The sequence below is a fragment of the Electrona antarctica genome (assembly GCF_951216825.1).
Source record: "Electrona antarctica genome assembly, chromosome: 3".
Taxonomy (NCBI): Eukaryota; Metazoa; Chordata; class Actinopteri; order Myctophiformes; family Myctophidae; genus Electrona; species Electrona antarctica.
Window position 1 is genome coordinate 8,097,150 of NC_136808.1, and position 14,053 is coordinate 8,111,202.

A 14,053-nucleotide genomic window follows, 5' to 3' on the forward strand; every position below is an offset into this window, starting at 1 on the left:
CTCCTCCGCAGTACTGCGATCTGAGAAGGACTGGTTAACTGTCCGCACGTCACGTCGTCCGACACGCAGCTCCCCGGGGAGTTGGACGGCGTCACAAGCAAAGACCCCGGGGGAGGGTCCGCCACCACGGCGAGTTAAGTACCCGAATAAAGAGACATTGTATCGTGTATTGCCGGCATGGATGCACTGATTATTTAAGAGACATTGTATTTATATAGGCCTGTAGTTTATACCTGGTTTTACTGGTGGTGTTAATGGTAATATACTGTAATTCTAGCCGCAATTTGCAACTCTAGATTTATTTTATAATGGGATGAATCTAGAGTTGCAATACCCTCCATTGACTCCCCACTCATCATTTTGCGTTTGCGATCTGCTTGTCTTAAACGAAGTTAAACTCACCAACATTGCAGCTGTAGTCCAAGCTTGAATTATTCTCTTTCAATCTGCAAAGCTTGTTTTTCATAAAAATCCCCCGTAGACATGTTATGAGCTACTTTCTGTCAAGAAGAAGAAATGTTGGAGTTTGGAAGCGCTCGTTTGTATTAAGGGGTCGCGCTGCTGCCTCCTGCATTATGTGCAAATGCGAAACAGATGCATGCAGGGACGTTCAGTGACTTACGACGAGCGCTTCCAAACTCCAGCACTTAGAAAAATAATCACTTGCACAGAATTTCTTGACAGAAAGTAGCTCATAACATGTCTACGGGGGATTTTTATGAAAAACAAGCTTTGCAGATTGAAAGAGAATAATTCAAGCTTGGACTACAGCTGCAATGTTGGTGAGTTTAACGTTGTTTAAGACAAGCAGATCGCAAACGCAAAATGATGAGTGGGGAGTCAATGGAGGGTATTGCAACTCTAGATTCATCCCATTATAAAAAAATCTAGAGTTGCAAATTGCGGCTACTGTAATTCATACTTCTGCATACTATACTATTTCTATGTACTTGTTGAGCATTATAATAAAGGTCGCTCATTTGTACATCGTTGTCTGTGGTGCTTCCAGGGCTGATGTTTACCCCTACAGTTGTGGGATGATAGAACTCACATTTATTACACTGGTGGCAGTGGTGGGATTGACACAGCAAGATTTCTTCGGGTGGGCTTCCTTGAAGGGGCGTCGTCATTCATCCCAATGGTATGATCTCCTTTGGATGATGAGGCGTGGCTGAGTGACATTCTTTTATTATGGCTCTCTGCACTGCAGGGGCTGTTCTGGTGGTAAAGCAGGTGGGAGAAAGTCAGGACAGGTGCTAGATCCTGGCAGAACGTGAACTGCCCTGCCTCGTCCATCTTGGGTAGTTCTTCCATAGTTTGCTCTCCTATCGCATTCTGCACACCTCCCTGGTCTGCCCACACCACACCTCTCTCTTTCAACACCAGTTGCTCTATCTCACGGTTTTCCACTTCATCTGCTGGTGTGATAAGCGCAGCTCCATGCAGAGCACAGTATTGTCGGCTGTAAGTGGGCAACAAGATGTTCACCATTTTCTGTATACGCTTGTTCTCCCGATCCTGAAGCACGGTGAGCTGGATCATCTGCTCAATGTGTTTTGTTAGGTCATTTACTTGCAGCTGCAGTCTGTGGATATGGAGGTCTTTCTTGAGGACCTCTGGGGGCTGGGCATCCGGCCCCAGCAGCTTCATCTCATTCTCTACCCGATGAAGGCAGCCGTCATTCTCCAGGAACCGTCTTTCTGACTCCTCCATACGCTTGTGTATGTGCTGTTTCTTTGTGAGCAAAGCGGCCATCCTGCGCTCATGTTTACAGGTGGCCTTCTCAGTCTTTTCTCTGCCACAGAAGAATTGGATCTGCAGGTTGTTCTCCTCACTGTGGCGCTGGCGCAGCTCATTCTCCTTCAGTTGTCTCTCCAAATCCAGCTGTTCACTCCTGACCTGGGCCCGGCTGGAGAAAATTGTCTGCAAAGATTCGGACACCTTTTTAAACTCTGCTTGTTTCTGAGAGGCGATCATGTTAGAATCCCCAGGCAAAGAGATTTCCTTCTTGTTGTTCTCATAAGCTTTCAGCTTCTGCTTCAACTCTGCAATCTCTTGTCGCTGTTTTTCACATATGAATGCATACTGGCCAATGTGACTGTCCAAGGTGACAACATTGCTCTTCAGCGAGGTCTTTATCTCCTTGGCCCTGTTAGCATACTTCAATGTGTTAAGGGTGTCGTCATATGACACGGACGAGGGGCTGATATTGGCGATCATGACTGTCCTGCAGTTGCCTCCCAAGGAGTCTTTAAGAAGTCGTGTCAGCTTGCTGTCTCTGTATGGTATGTGAGCAGACTTCTTACGCTTGGGATCAGCAAGAGCATTGATAACATTCCCTAGAGCGAGAAGTGACTTGTTGATGTTTGCGCCTTCACGGAAACGTGCTCCTTTGCAATTGGTGGCGCTGGCTCTCTCTGAGCCCGCCAGGTCTATCAGGCTCATTTTGGCCACACAGGCATTAGGATTGAGGCTGGCAGTCTTGTCCTTCTGCTTCAAGTAAATCTGAAATACAGCATGGGAGCGAGAAGAGTTGGCATTCATATCAGTTGGATGCTGTTTCCTGTTTTGATTGCCGTATTCCAAAGCCTCAAGAATGTGGTCTGCAGACTTGGGCCGATGCAATGTGAGGCCTGTCACCACGACTCCTTTACTCATGTCCTCCCTCACTGCCAGGGGGCCAACATTAGCCAACAAGTCTCTGATCTGCTCATTGTAAACCTCGATATGAGAATGAAATATCAAAGTCTTTCTCCTCCTTGAGTGACTCCATGCGCATGAACAGCTCCTTCATAGTGCGGTACATAACCCCCGGTTCATCTGGTGAGCCTAACATCGTATGCGTTTTGCCTGCTCCAGTGGCACCATAGGCAAACACTGTGCTGTTTAAACCCAGCCAAGACTCCATCGAGAACTGTTTTCGTAGTGTTCTCAAAGATGTCCACTTGGATAGAGTCCTCTCCAAATACATGATCAAACACAAACTTGAGGTCTTTGTTTGGCCTCTTGTTCATGTCCCTGTTTCTTACACGTTTTGACCCAAAACACAAGATATCCTCCTGTTGCTTGGGATCAAATATCAGCATGTGATTGTCCACAACCTGGACCACGTTCCTGAAGTTGTCACGCTGCTTCTCATTGTCATTCTCTGGCCTCACTCTAACAACCACATTCACATGACTGCATACCTCTCTTGACATGATGTCTCTCTGTAGTGATGTTGAGCAAATGCTCTTTATCAAAAACTGGGGATCATTAGAAATGTAGTTTGAAGTCCGTGCTAGCAAGAGCTTAAAATGCGGAACAACATCAAAGGCCAAATTCCAATACTATTCGGAGGGCGAACTAGTTTGGGTGAGGAACAAGGCTAAAAAGCGTGGTCTGTGTCCCAAACTACAGAGACGGTATAAAGGCCCCTTTAGAGTGGCAGAAAGGGTGACTGATGTCCTCTACAGGCTAGTGCCAATGGAGGGAGGCTCAGAAACCGTTGTGCATTTCAACAGACTCAAACCCTGTACTTCTTCCTTGCCAGTGCCATCTGAGTCAACAGAGAATGAGACATCCATGGGAGATGGACGGAGGGTCTGCCCTACTCCGCCAGAACAACGGCAGCAGTCGGAGGTTCCAGGTTGTTCCAGTTGGGTCCAGCTTCGTCCGGCCCGCCGTGATGTCCCCGCGGAGGTGAGGACAGCGCCGGCAGGGGCGACCGAGGGTGGTCAACGGCAACAGAGGACCCCGTCAGCAGGAGTGATGACACCGGTATTGCAGCGGGACCTGGAGACTGTCTCAGATGTCACCGGAGAACAAGGAGGGCCATCAGTAGATTCAGCAGCCTCTGAAGTAACCCTTCCCTCGGACAGGCCTGTGGCTGGTCTTGGACAATCGGGCCACCAAGCTGCAGCGACGTCGGAGGGATGTTCTGCACGCCAGCAGAGCTCATCAGCTGGGTCGCAGAAGGCCAACGGGCCAGAAGGCCCCGCAGCAGCGGAATCGACCCAGCCCTTGGATCTGTCAGCGTCCCGTCCTGAGCGGTGGCAACAAGACGCCATAGGGGTGCCAACGGTAAGGGGAGGACGTCCAGCTCGTCAGCGGAAACCAGCCGTCTGGTCACGAGACTACGAGATGTCCTTATAGACTCGGGGACGAGTCCCTTTCTTCAAGAAGGGGAGAAGTGTGATGTGCGTGCGTGTGAACACGGACTCATCAATGACGCCACGCAGGCAGGCGTGGTAAACGAACGGGGACAGTGATTGAATTCAGGTGGTGACTATAGGACGCCAGTATAAAAGTGACACTTCTTGTGAAGCGGCACTCTGGGTGCGGGAGGTGGCCGTTCGCAAGTATTAGTCTTGCCGGCGGTGAAGACGGGTAGTGAGGGGGAGCTAGTTGTCTTAAGTCAGCAGGAGGGGAGACTACACCTGCGGTCTCCTGTAGTTAGATAGAGGGGGCTTAGAGAGTGTGTGCTCACATTGCTCCTCCGCAGTACTGCGATCTGAGAAGGACTGGTTAACTGTCCGCACGTCACGTCGTCCGACACGCAGCTCCCCGGGGAGTTGGACGGCGTCACAAGCAAAGACCCCGGGGGAGGGTCCGCCACCACGGCGAGTTAAGTACCCGAATAAAGAGACATTGTATCGTGTATTGCCGGCATGGATGCACTGATTATTTTAAGAGACATTGTATTGTGTATTTCCTGTATGTTGCACTGATTATTTAAGAGACATTGTATTTATATAGGCCTGTAGTTTATACCTGGTTTTACTGGTGGTGTTAATGGTAATATACTGTAATTCATACTTCTGCATACTATACTATTTCTATGTACTTGTTGAGCATTATAATAAAGGTCGCTCATTTGTACATCGTTGTCTGTGGTGCTTCCAGGGCTGATGTTTACCCCTACAGTTGTGGGACGATAGAACTCACATTTATTACAGTATGTAGGACTAGTTAATTTCTCCAGCAAATGTTCTCGTCCGAGATGAGGACCATCATACCTTTCTGACGCATACTGTAGTGGTGATGGAAATACAGGGAATTACAGAGGCCAAAAAACGTTGGTACACCCTGCCTAGCATGTACTGTACATTGTACAACCACTAAATGCAACTGGTGGTACACTAGTGGTTGTACAGTACGTGTAACAGTGAATATATGGAACATATCTATCCACCTTCTTTTGAAGTAGTGCTTGGGACACCACCATCGTACTCCACTCATCACCGAAGCACCATCATAACACTGGCTAACTATTATTGTCAGCAGTGTAGCCAGCATCAGAAAGATGTTTTAACTCATTCTGAACGGTCGGGAACCCCTTTTGGTGTTTTAAGCATTATGTTATACTATAGCTTTTGAAAAATAGCAGATCTACAAGCTCATAGCTTGTAGATCTGCTATTTTTTGAAAAATCGTGAAAATGTGGCGCAAATCTTTGAATGTATTCTTTCAGAGCTAACGTTTTTTACTCAAATCTTTGCTTCTGGGGGGGGGAGGGGGGGTCCCTGGAACAACATATTTTCAGATGGGGGTCGGCGGCCAATTACATATAATTGATGCGGTCCTTGACATGAAATATTGAGCACCTTAAACCTGTGTCGTGTCTCTTGACGCATCACAGAATCATGCAGTCGGCTTTTGAACACTTCTTCCTGACCTCTGCGAGAACCATGCTGGCTAGTGTCGATTGATTGATTGATTGAACATTTTATTAACAGTTTGTAGAGTATAAAGCACAATTCAAGGAAAGCACAGTTCAATACAAGGTCTGCTAAGAGGATTGAAATACCCAGACAAACACATGGCTTGTTTACATTGGGATCCTCCAGTCAACTGAAGCAGAGTTTAAGAAGCTGTTAAAGTGCATCATGCTATAGCCTAGTTGTGCACTTAACAAAACAACACTTGAATTACAGAGACTAATATGGCTAATGCATCATTCCACAATATTATTTTTGTACAGTAGTGTATACAGTACTTAGTGACAAAATGACATAAACCAATATCGGCGCTTGAATAAGAACTTCAAAAATACAGTCAAGTCATTAGATATGATGGTAGCAGTAGCAGTATCCTCAAAATAATGTAATTTTCATCATATGAAATTGGGATAATGGCATATTCCAAAGTGTACATGATGACAGTCATTCATTATTTTAAGAATATGATCAGTAGTTATTCCAGAATGCAACCTTTATCTTAACCCATTTTGGGCGGGAACCCCTTTTGGTGTTTTAAACATGTTATAATTTAGCTATTGAAAAATAGCAGATCTACAAGCTCATAGCGCGCCACCGAGTGGCGCGCTACGAGTTTGTAGGTCTGCTATTTTTTTTTAGATTTTTTTCAAATTTTGAGGTCAGGCCTAAATGGGTTAAGACTACACATACTGTACTATTTGAACAGCCTAATAATGTCAGATTGTTTTCACTGCAGGAGTAATATTTATATCAGTAACCGTTTCCAGTGTTCACTTTCTTAACTTTGCTCTTTTTGCTCATTAGTTACAGAACGTACATGTTTCTCTACGTTTCTACTGTAGAAACAATTGGCAGATCATGCCACTGTGGCACAACAAACCCCTTTGACCAGATCAGGCGGTGACCTTGGGTGTGACCTTTTAAGTTTGCTCAAGGTCAAAGATCGTGTTGCCAAAATAAGAAATGTAGGACTTCCTACTGTTGATAATAGTAGCAGTATATACCTCTTTTAACCATTTTTTTAAAGTGGAAACATTTTATCGTGACCTTGATCACCAAAATGTCTAACGCTATAAATTAGTCAGGCTTATAGCTCAGAAACTTGGTCTTAGTTTTTAGTATAGGCTTTTGTCTTTCTTTTTTTTAAAGCTTTGAACCTAAACCAGTTATTCCCCAAATGTAATAAGGTAACCTAGGCTCCACTGACCAACTTTGAAATTGGAAATAACGCAGCATTGCAAGCCAACAAACACACCAACAGACAGACACACACACACTGGACACAAAACAATGGCAGGGGGTGTTAAAATGACATAGATTACATTACTGTTTGAGATTAAAAATAAACTCTCTGTGCAGTCATAATTTAGTTGCCATGTTCTTATACCAGATAAAACAGCATTTTGTGTCACACAAAAGGTCCAGCAATACTGGAATGCTTCAAACACTATAATCCACACAGTGTGAGCAAGATTGTGATTTTCTTATAGTGTATTGTATTCCATAAATACAGTACATGAACCCATTTCAACAGAAGGGTCGGAGTGCATTTGCAGTACCACCCTCAAAGCAAGTAAGGGACATCTCAGAAGGGATGAACACGTTGGCAGCTGCAAGGAAATTAGACCCTCCTCCAGTTTTCTAACTGTGTCCCATTCCACCAAACCACGGTGTGCTCCATGTGGTCATTTGTATTCAGTAGCCGGATGGGCTAGTCTTGATGACTTTTACACCGCTGTTAACGTTGACCTCTGAAAGTTCTGCCAGCTGTTCTCTGGAGGTCTGCTTCTTCTGTGGATATATAACAAACACAATGTTATAGTTTATGGACGGAATAGACGAGAGGCCACGAGTATGTATAATTGTATATAGACAATATTTTAGGCCAATAAAAAAGACTATATACCAAAGTTCCCACTTTAAACTAAATAAGCTTGTCGGCTGCCGGACTATTGTGACAGTGTGGAGACCAACCTGTGAAGGGGCAGAAGAACCAGGGGTGTCGGCGGTCCGAGTCACAGGGAGGGGAGGGACGAGGTCTGTCCTTGCACTGAGGAGAAGACAAGAAGAAGATATGGAATCACTTCCGTTATTTACCCTTCTGCCCATAGCAATACAAGGTATTACCCTGCTGCCCATATAGCAATACAAGGTATTACCCTGCTGCCCATAGCAATACAAGGTATTACCCTGCTGCCCATATAGCAATACAAGTTATTACCCTGCTGCCCATATAGCAATACAAGGTATTACCCTGCTGCCCATAGCAATACAAGTTATTACCCTGCTGCCCATAGCAATGCAAGTTATTACCCTGCTGCCCATATAGCAATACAAGTTATTACCCTGCTGCCCATAGCAATACAAGTTATTACCCTGCTGCCCATATAGCAATACAAGTTATTACCCTGCTGCCCATAGCAATACAAGTTATTACCCTGCTGCCCATAGCAATACAAGTTATTACCCTGCTGCCCATATAGCAATACAAGTTATTACCCTGCTGCCCATAGCAATACAAGGTATTACCCTGCTGCCCATATAGCAATACAAGTTATTACCCTGCTGCCCATAGCAATACAAGGTATTACCCTGCTGCCCATATAGCAATACAAGTTATTACCCTGCTGCCCATAGCAATACAAGTTATTACCCTGCTGCCCATAGCAATACAAGGTATTACCCTGCTGCCCATATAGCAATACAAGTTATTACCCTGCTGCCCATAGCAATACAAGGTATTACCCTGCTGCCCATATAGCAATACAAGTTATTAACCTGCTGCCCATAGAAATACAAGCAGGGTAGAATCGACTCGGTCTGTCTGCCAGCAAAATATTCAGAGAATGGATTTCCATTCATCTTGGTGGGAATGATAGTATGCTGCCCTGAATAGATGATTAACCCATTTAGGCCTGACATCGAAATAAATAAAAAGTCTTCTGAAAGAATATATATATTCAAAGATGTGTGCCACATTTTCACGATTTTTAAAAAATAGCAGACCTACAAGCTCGTGAGCTTGTGAGTACATCTGCTATTTTTCAATAGCTAAAGTATAACATAATGCTTAGTTAAAACACTAACTTTTTGGTTGAAAAGGTGAAATGTCAAGCTCGTAATCAAGGGCAAGGTCAAAATTACTTTTCTTGTACAGTATGCTGTTCATGGTACCCACACACTAAATTGACGATGAATCGATTAGCTGCCTGATAGCCGACCTACTGACGAGGAACCCCAAATTGACGTTTTGATCGATTGACACAACTCAGCATAGGCTTCGTCTTACTTCACTTCAGAGAGTACGGATCGCTCTCCGTCCGAGCAGTGAGATCGACGGAACTGTCGGAAACTTCTGGGAGAATGGGAATGTCGAACTCTGACTGGATCACCCTGAGTTCTAACGGAGAGAGGAGGGACAGTTTAATTCACATATCCATTTACTGGAATTATGTATATATATATATATATATATATATACACACACACACACACACACACACACACACACACACACACACACACACACACACACACAGTTAAACAGTAGAACTTGGATATGCATGCCTGTGTACTGTATGTATAATAGTATTGACATGTACATACAATTCATACAGTATGCATGAATGTATGTATTTACAGCATAACGATGATTACTCACTCCACTTTAGTGTAAGGAATCTCTTTTAACTGGTCTTCAGAGAGGCCTGCTGTATCCACCAGATCTTTCCTGCACGCGCACGCACAAGCACACGCACACACACACACACACACACACACACACACATACACACACACACACAAAGTTGTTGTAACCACTGACTATCAGAAACTCTCTTCACTAGACTAGTAGGTAACATTAGTTGTCTTGAATGAACTCACTGGATGTGTTTCCATAGCAGTTCTTTAGCTTGAACGTCAGGACTTCTCCTGTGAAGAAACAGAACATACAGTAGAGGCTGTTTAGCCCAATTCTACAGCAAGACACACACGACCAAGTTTGTCTCTGATGCTGGAATAAAACAAATAAAACAGATATGTTGGTGCATGACTGACTCAAAACCAAATACGACTCCGATGCCAGTGGAGCATAAATCCCCAGGGTATGTATGTCAGGGTAAATGTAGAAACATCGGAGATGTTTAGCTTTCCCTGCAGACTGGGAAATGTCTATCAAAATGTAAATAAGCACAGTGACACCCACCCACCAGAGAGCAGAGCAGTCTGTCAGACTGCTGTGAGGCGGTTAGTGCTAGATCGGATGCTCTGGAGGACGGGATGTTTGTTTAGTTTCAGTCCAAACTGCATGGTTTTACATGCATGACAAGGCGGGCGTGACGACAGCAGGGCTTTGAGGTTGGTGAAGTGTGCACCATGCAGTGTTGTGTTTTTTGGCAGCAAATTTAGATTTTAGTTTTAGTCATACTCTCTTCAATAGTTTTCATTTTGTTTCAGTTACATTTTAGTCACCTGGAATGTTTTTAGTCGACTAAATATCATAAGATTTTAGTCGACTAAATCTACAGTTGATTTAGTCGACTAAAATGTATTTTTGGTGGGCCTTGATGCCCTCGTAATGACTGATTTTACACTTGCTGAAAATAGTCCCTTTCTAATATTTTAGTCTAGTTTTTATTTGTTGACGAAATCGTCAGTATATTTAGTCTTAGTTTAAATCGTCATAGCTTAGTTTTCATGTAATTTTGTCAGTGGAAAAGGGTAGTCGACGCACATTTTTCATCTTAGATTTAGTCGATGTTGATGAAAACACTGGTGTGCACTGCCCGAGCGAGCAGCTACTGTAAGCATGCAAGTTCCCACCATCAGAGGGGACATTGTAGAATTACTTTCAGCAGCTTAGCAGATAGCAGATTAGCAGCCTTCTAGCAGTTAATTTCGTTTTATTAAACACATTTCTTCCATGTAGCCCATGTTTTGTAATGGCATCATCATGCTATTATGCCCGTGGATATACAGAGTGAACTTAACAATGATAAATGAATATGATAATACCTTTTATATAATCACCAACATGAATTATCATAATTATGTTGTTATTTACAGCTAGGTAGGTAGAGTAGTGGGGCGAGATGGAAAAGGGGCGACCGTACCTGTTACCTGTGCAGCGAGTCCACTGAACATTATATCCAAGTCTAGATGTACAGTGTGTAGACATAGTGGTACAGAATGTATATAACTAATTGACAATTTCTTCAACAAATAAAAACTAGACTAAAATGTTAGGAAGGGACTAGTGGACAAGAGATCCAGAATAAGTCATTTTACACTTGGTTGAAAATAGCAGATCAAGCTCGTAGAGCTTGTAGATCTGCTATTTTCAACCAAGTGTAAAATCAGCCATTATGACAGCATCAAGGCCCGCCAAAATACATTTTGGTCGAGTAAATCAACCGTAGATTTAGTCGACTAAAATCTTATGACGTTTAGTCGACTACAACACTAAGACATTCCAGGTGACTAAAATGTGACTAAAAACTAAATTAAAACTATTCAAAAGACTATGGGCAGTATTATGCGTGTCTTAAGTACCAGGTATTATGACTTAACTTAAGACCTGGAGGCGTGGTCAATGCTGTTTGGCCACTCAGAATAGCCAAATGGCATTGATCACGCCTCCAGGTCTTAAGTTAAGTAATAAGACCTGGTACTTAAGACACGCATAAAACTGCCCTATGACTGAAAACTAAAATCAAAATTTGCTGCCTGCCAAAAACAACACTGTCTCATACTACTACTTACGATCTGGAGCGATGTCGAGAGCGTCGTTGGTTGGGGTCGCTCTGGCCTTTGTCCTTCTGACGCCTCTGGACCGCCTCCCATTGAGGGGCGGAGTCAATGAGCTCGTTACCCTGACGACACCTGGGGGGGGGGGGGGGGGGGGGGGGGGGTGCAGTACTTAGTTTAGACTAGTCATTGGTTAGACCAGTCATTAGTCCTACAACCTATCTCAAACCCTCACCCTAACCTCCCACGGGGCAGCACACCTAAAACCTAACCTTAACCCTCTCCCAACCCTTAACTCACCAACGTTAATCCGGTCGTTTTAACACACCCCTCACCAACCTTAATCCGGTCGTTTTAACGCACCCCTCACCAACCTTAATCCGGTCGTTTTAACACACCCCTCACCAACCTTAATCCGGTCGTTTTAACGCACCCCTCACCAACCTTAATCCGGTCGTGTTAACGCACCCCTCACCAACCTCATTCCGGTCGTGTTAACGCACCCCTCACCAACCTCATTCCGGTCGTGTTAACGCACCCCTCACCAACCTCAATCCGGTCGGGGACGCAAACAGGAATGTATGAATATACTACTACTGTCAACACTATTGCTACTTACTACTCCTCCTGATCAAATTACTACTACTGTACTTCTAGTACACATGTCTACCCATAATAATGATAACTCTGATAGTGCTAATTCTGCCATTCCTTTCCTCATGAAGGCAACTCTGACTGTCTCCCACTATGTCCGTCTATGCTAGAAAACAATCAAGTGGATCCCTAGTAGATTTCCGCGGGAACGGCAACGGCAACGGGAACGGCTTCAAGTGGACGTCGGACTTCATGTGGCCATCCTGTGACGCCAGTCAGTCGCCTACGGAATTAATGATCTTATCTATGACGTATGACTCCAAATTTGGGCATGGTTTCAGTCTGATCAGAGCCATCATCCATTACAAAAAGAACGTTCCACTTCTGTGTCCTACAGGCAGTGTTCACAAGACATTTGCCACTGATTGGTCTGGTGGTTGTCTTGATTAGCTCCAGACATCCACACAGCAGGCCCAGTGACTTCCTATTGGCCCACATAGCAGGCCCAGTGACTTCCTATTGGCCCACATAGCAGGCCCAGTGTACCCCAAACACAGGGGTATGAAACATCATCTCTGTCCCTGGCCGTCAGCCTGACAGAGATGAGACTCAAATATTAACCCATTCAGGCCTGACGTCAAAATTTTTAAAAAAAAGTTTTCTAAATCATGACAATTTTCGGAAAGATTTGAGGCACATTTTAACGATTTTTCAAAAATAGCAGACCTACAAGTTCATAGCGCGCCACTCGGTGGCGCGCTATGAGCTTGTAGATCTGCTATTTTTCAATAGCTAAATTATAACATAATGTTTAAAACACCAAAAGGGGTTCCCGCCCAAAATGGGTTAATGGTTAATGTGGTTAAACGCTAACGTGACATGGATGCGTTCCAGGTCTCAATGGGTTAAACATGACTAGGCATCTGTGTGTTAGCCTGGCATGGTCAGACTATCACTACGTAGATATTAGTCTGGCAGCAAATGCCTCTGGTGATAAACCTGCTCCTGTGCCCCATATTTGCATACTGGGCCCTGATTGGTGCCCCACAACTTTGGGGGCAGCAAATACATATAAAGATGGATAGACGGATGGATAAACAGACCTGTTTTTCTTCTTGCGGTGTTCTCTGACGTTTGCAGAGTTTTCGGATTCACTACCACTGCTCGTGTTGCCGCGGGACCGAGATCTAGGTTGTGATTTCCGTGGGGTAACAGAGACAGAGATGGTACTGAGAGAGAGTAAACCTCATGGAATTCATTCTGTTAGAACTGACATTTGGCCCACTTTCAATACAAGGTTTTGGGATTTAGTTATAAATGTGTTCTACTCACCTTCTCCTGTACTGTTTATTCTGTTGGTCAGTGGCCACTTGGCCTTTCCTGAGAACAGCAACACACCATCAGTTAGTTTAAAGTCACACAAGAATAGACATTTATTTCACTTAACAAAAGTGTTACATTACGGTCGGATCACAAATCCCTATTGATTAGATTAGAGTAACTTTTTCTATTAAATATAAATCTGTTGTTCTCATAATGTATTATGTTTGTGTGCTGTACTACAATTTACAATTTACAATTTAGGCCTTTAGCAGATGCTCTTAATCCAGAGCGACTTACATTAAGCAATAACAAAAGCATGGCATACATCACATATATAAAAAGTAGTTATCATGAATCATGCGTAAACTAAGAACGTAACAGTGGAGTATCTATGTAAACTATACATACTATACTATATAATATATTATGTGTACTATAAAGTGCTATGACTACATAAAGTGCTATGACTACATAAAGTGCAATTCTAGAGCTGTCTACGTAACAAGCTATAAGTCTGTTTAAAATACTATCTAAGTCTACATAATGTGCTATCTAAGGGGCTAGGCTAGGGCAAGTGCTACGGGCCATGGTGGAGTCTGAAGAGGTGGGTTTTCAGACTACGGCGGAAGATTGGGAGTGAGGCTGCAGTTCTGACTGTGATGGGAAGTGCATTCCATAGTTTTGGAGCCAGA

At 44.0% G+C, this 14,053-nt stretch overlaps 2 protein-coding genes across 2 annotated transcripts in view; both read right to left on the minus strand.

Annotated features, from left to right (window-relative positions):
- Positions 1-481: 481 nt before the first annotated feature.
- LOC306919970 (kinesin-like protein KIF18A) lies at positions 482-3,212 on the minus strand. The gene is given in 3 exon segments (XM_079496553.1): positions 482-2,725; positions 2,727-2,887; positions 2,889-3,212. Coding segments are annotated over 3 exon segments (2,142 nt in total). The 5' UTR covers positions 3,201-3,212; the 3' UTR covers positions 482-1,056.
- A 2,608-nt stretch (positions 3,213-5,820) lies between these two features.
- epb41l4a (erythrocyte membrane protein band 4.1 like 4A) overlaps positions 5,821-14,053 on the minus strand; it is a 39,185-nt gene continuing 30,952 nt past the window's right edge. Inside the window, exons 16-23 of the mRNA XM_079496489.1 lie at positions 13,371-13,418; positions 13,142-13,225; positions 11,460-11,579; positions 9,582-9,629; positions 9,361-9,429; positions 8,989-9,099; positions 7,674-7,749; positions 5,821-7,490 (exon numbers count right to left, since the gene is read on the minus strand). Coding sequence (XP_079352615.1) covers positions 7,395-7,490; positions 7,674-7,749; positions 8,989-9,099; positions 9,361-9,429; positions 9,582-9,629; positions 11,460-11,579; positions 13,142-13,225; positions 13,371-13,418 — 652 coding nt within the window. The 3' untranslated portion in view covers positions 5,821-7,394. The remainder of the gene's footprint in view (positions 7,491-7,673; positions 7,750-8,988; positions 9,100-9,360; positions 9,430-9,581; positions 9,630-11,459; positions 11,580-13,141; positions 13,226-13,370; positions 13,419-14,053) is intronic.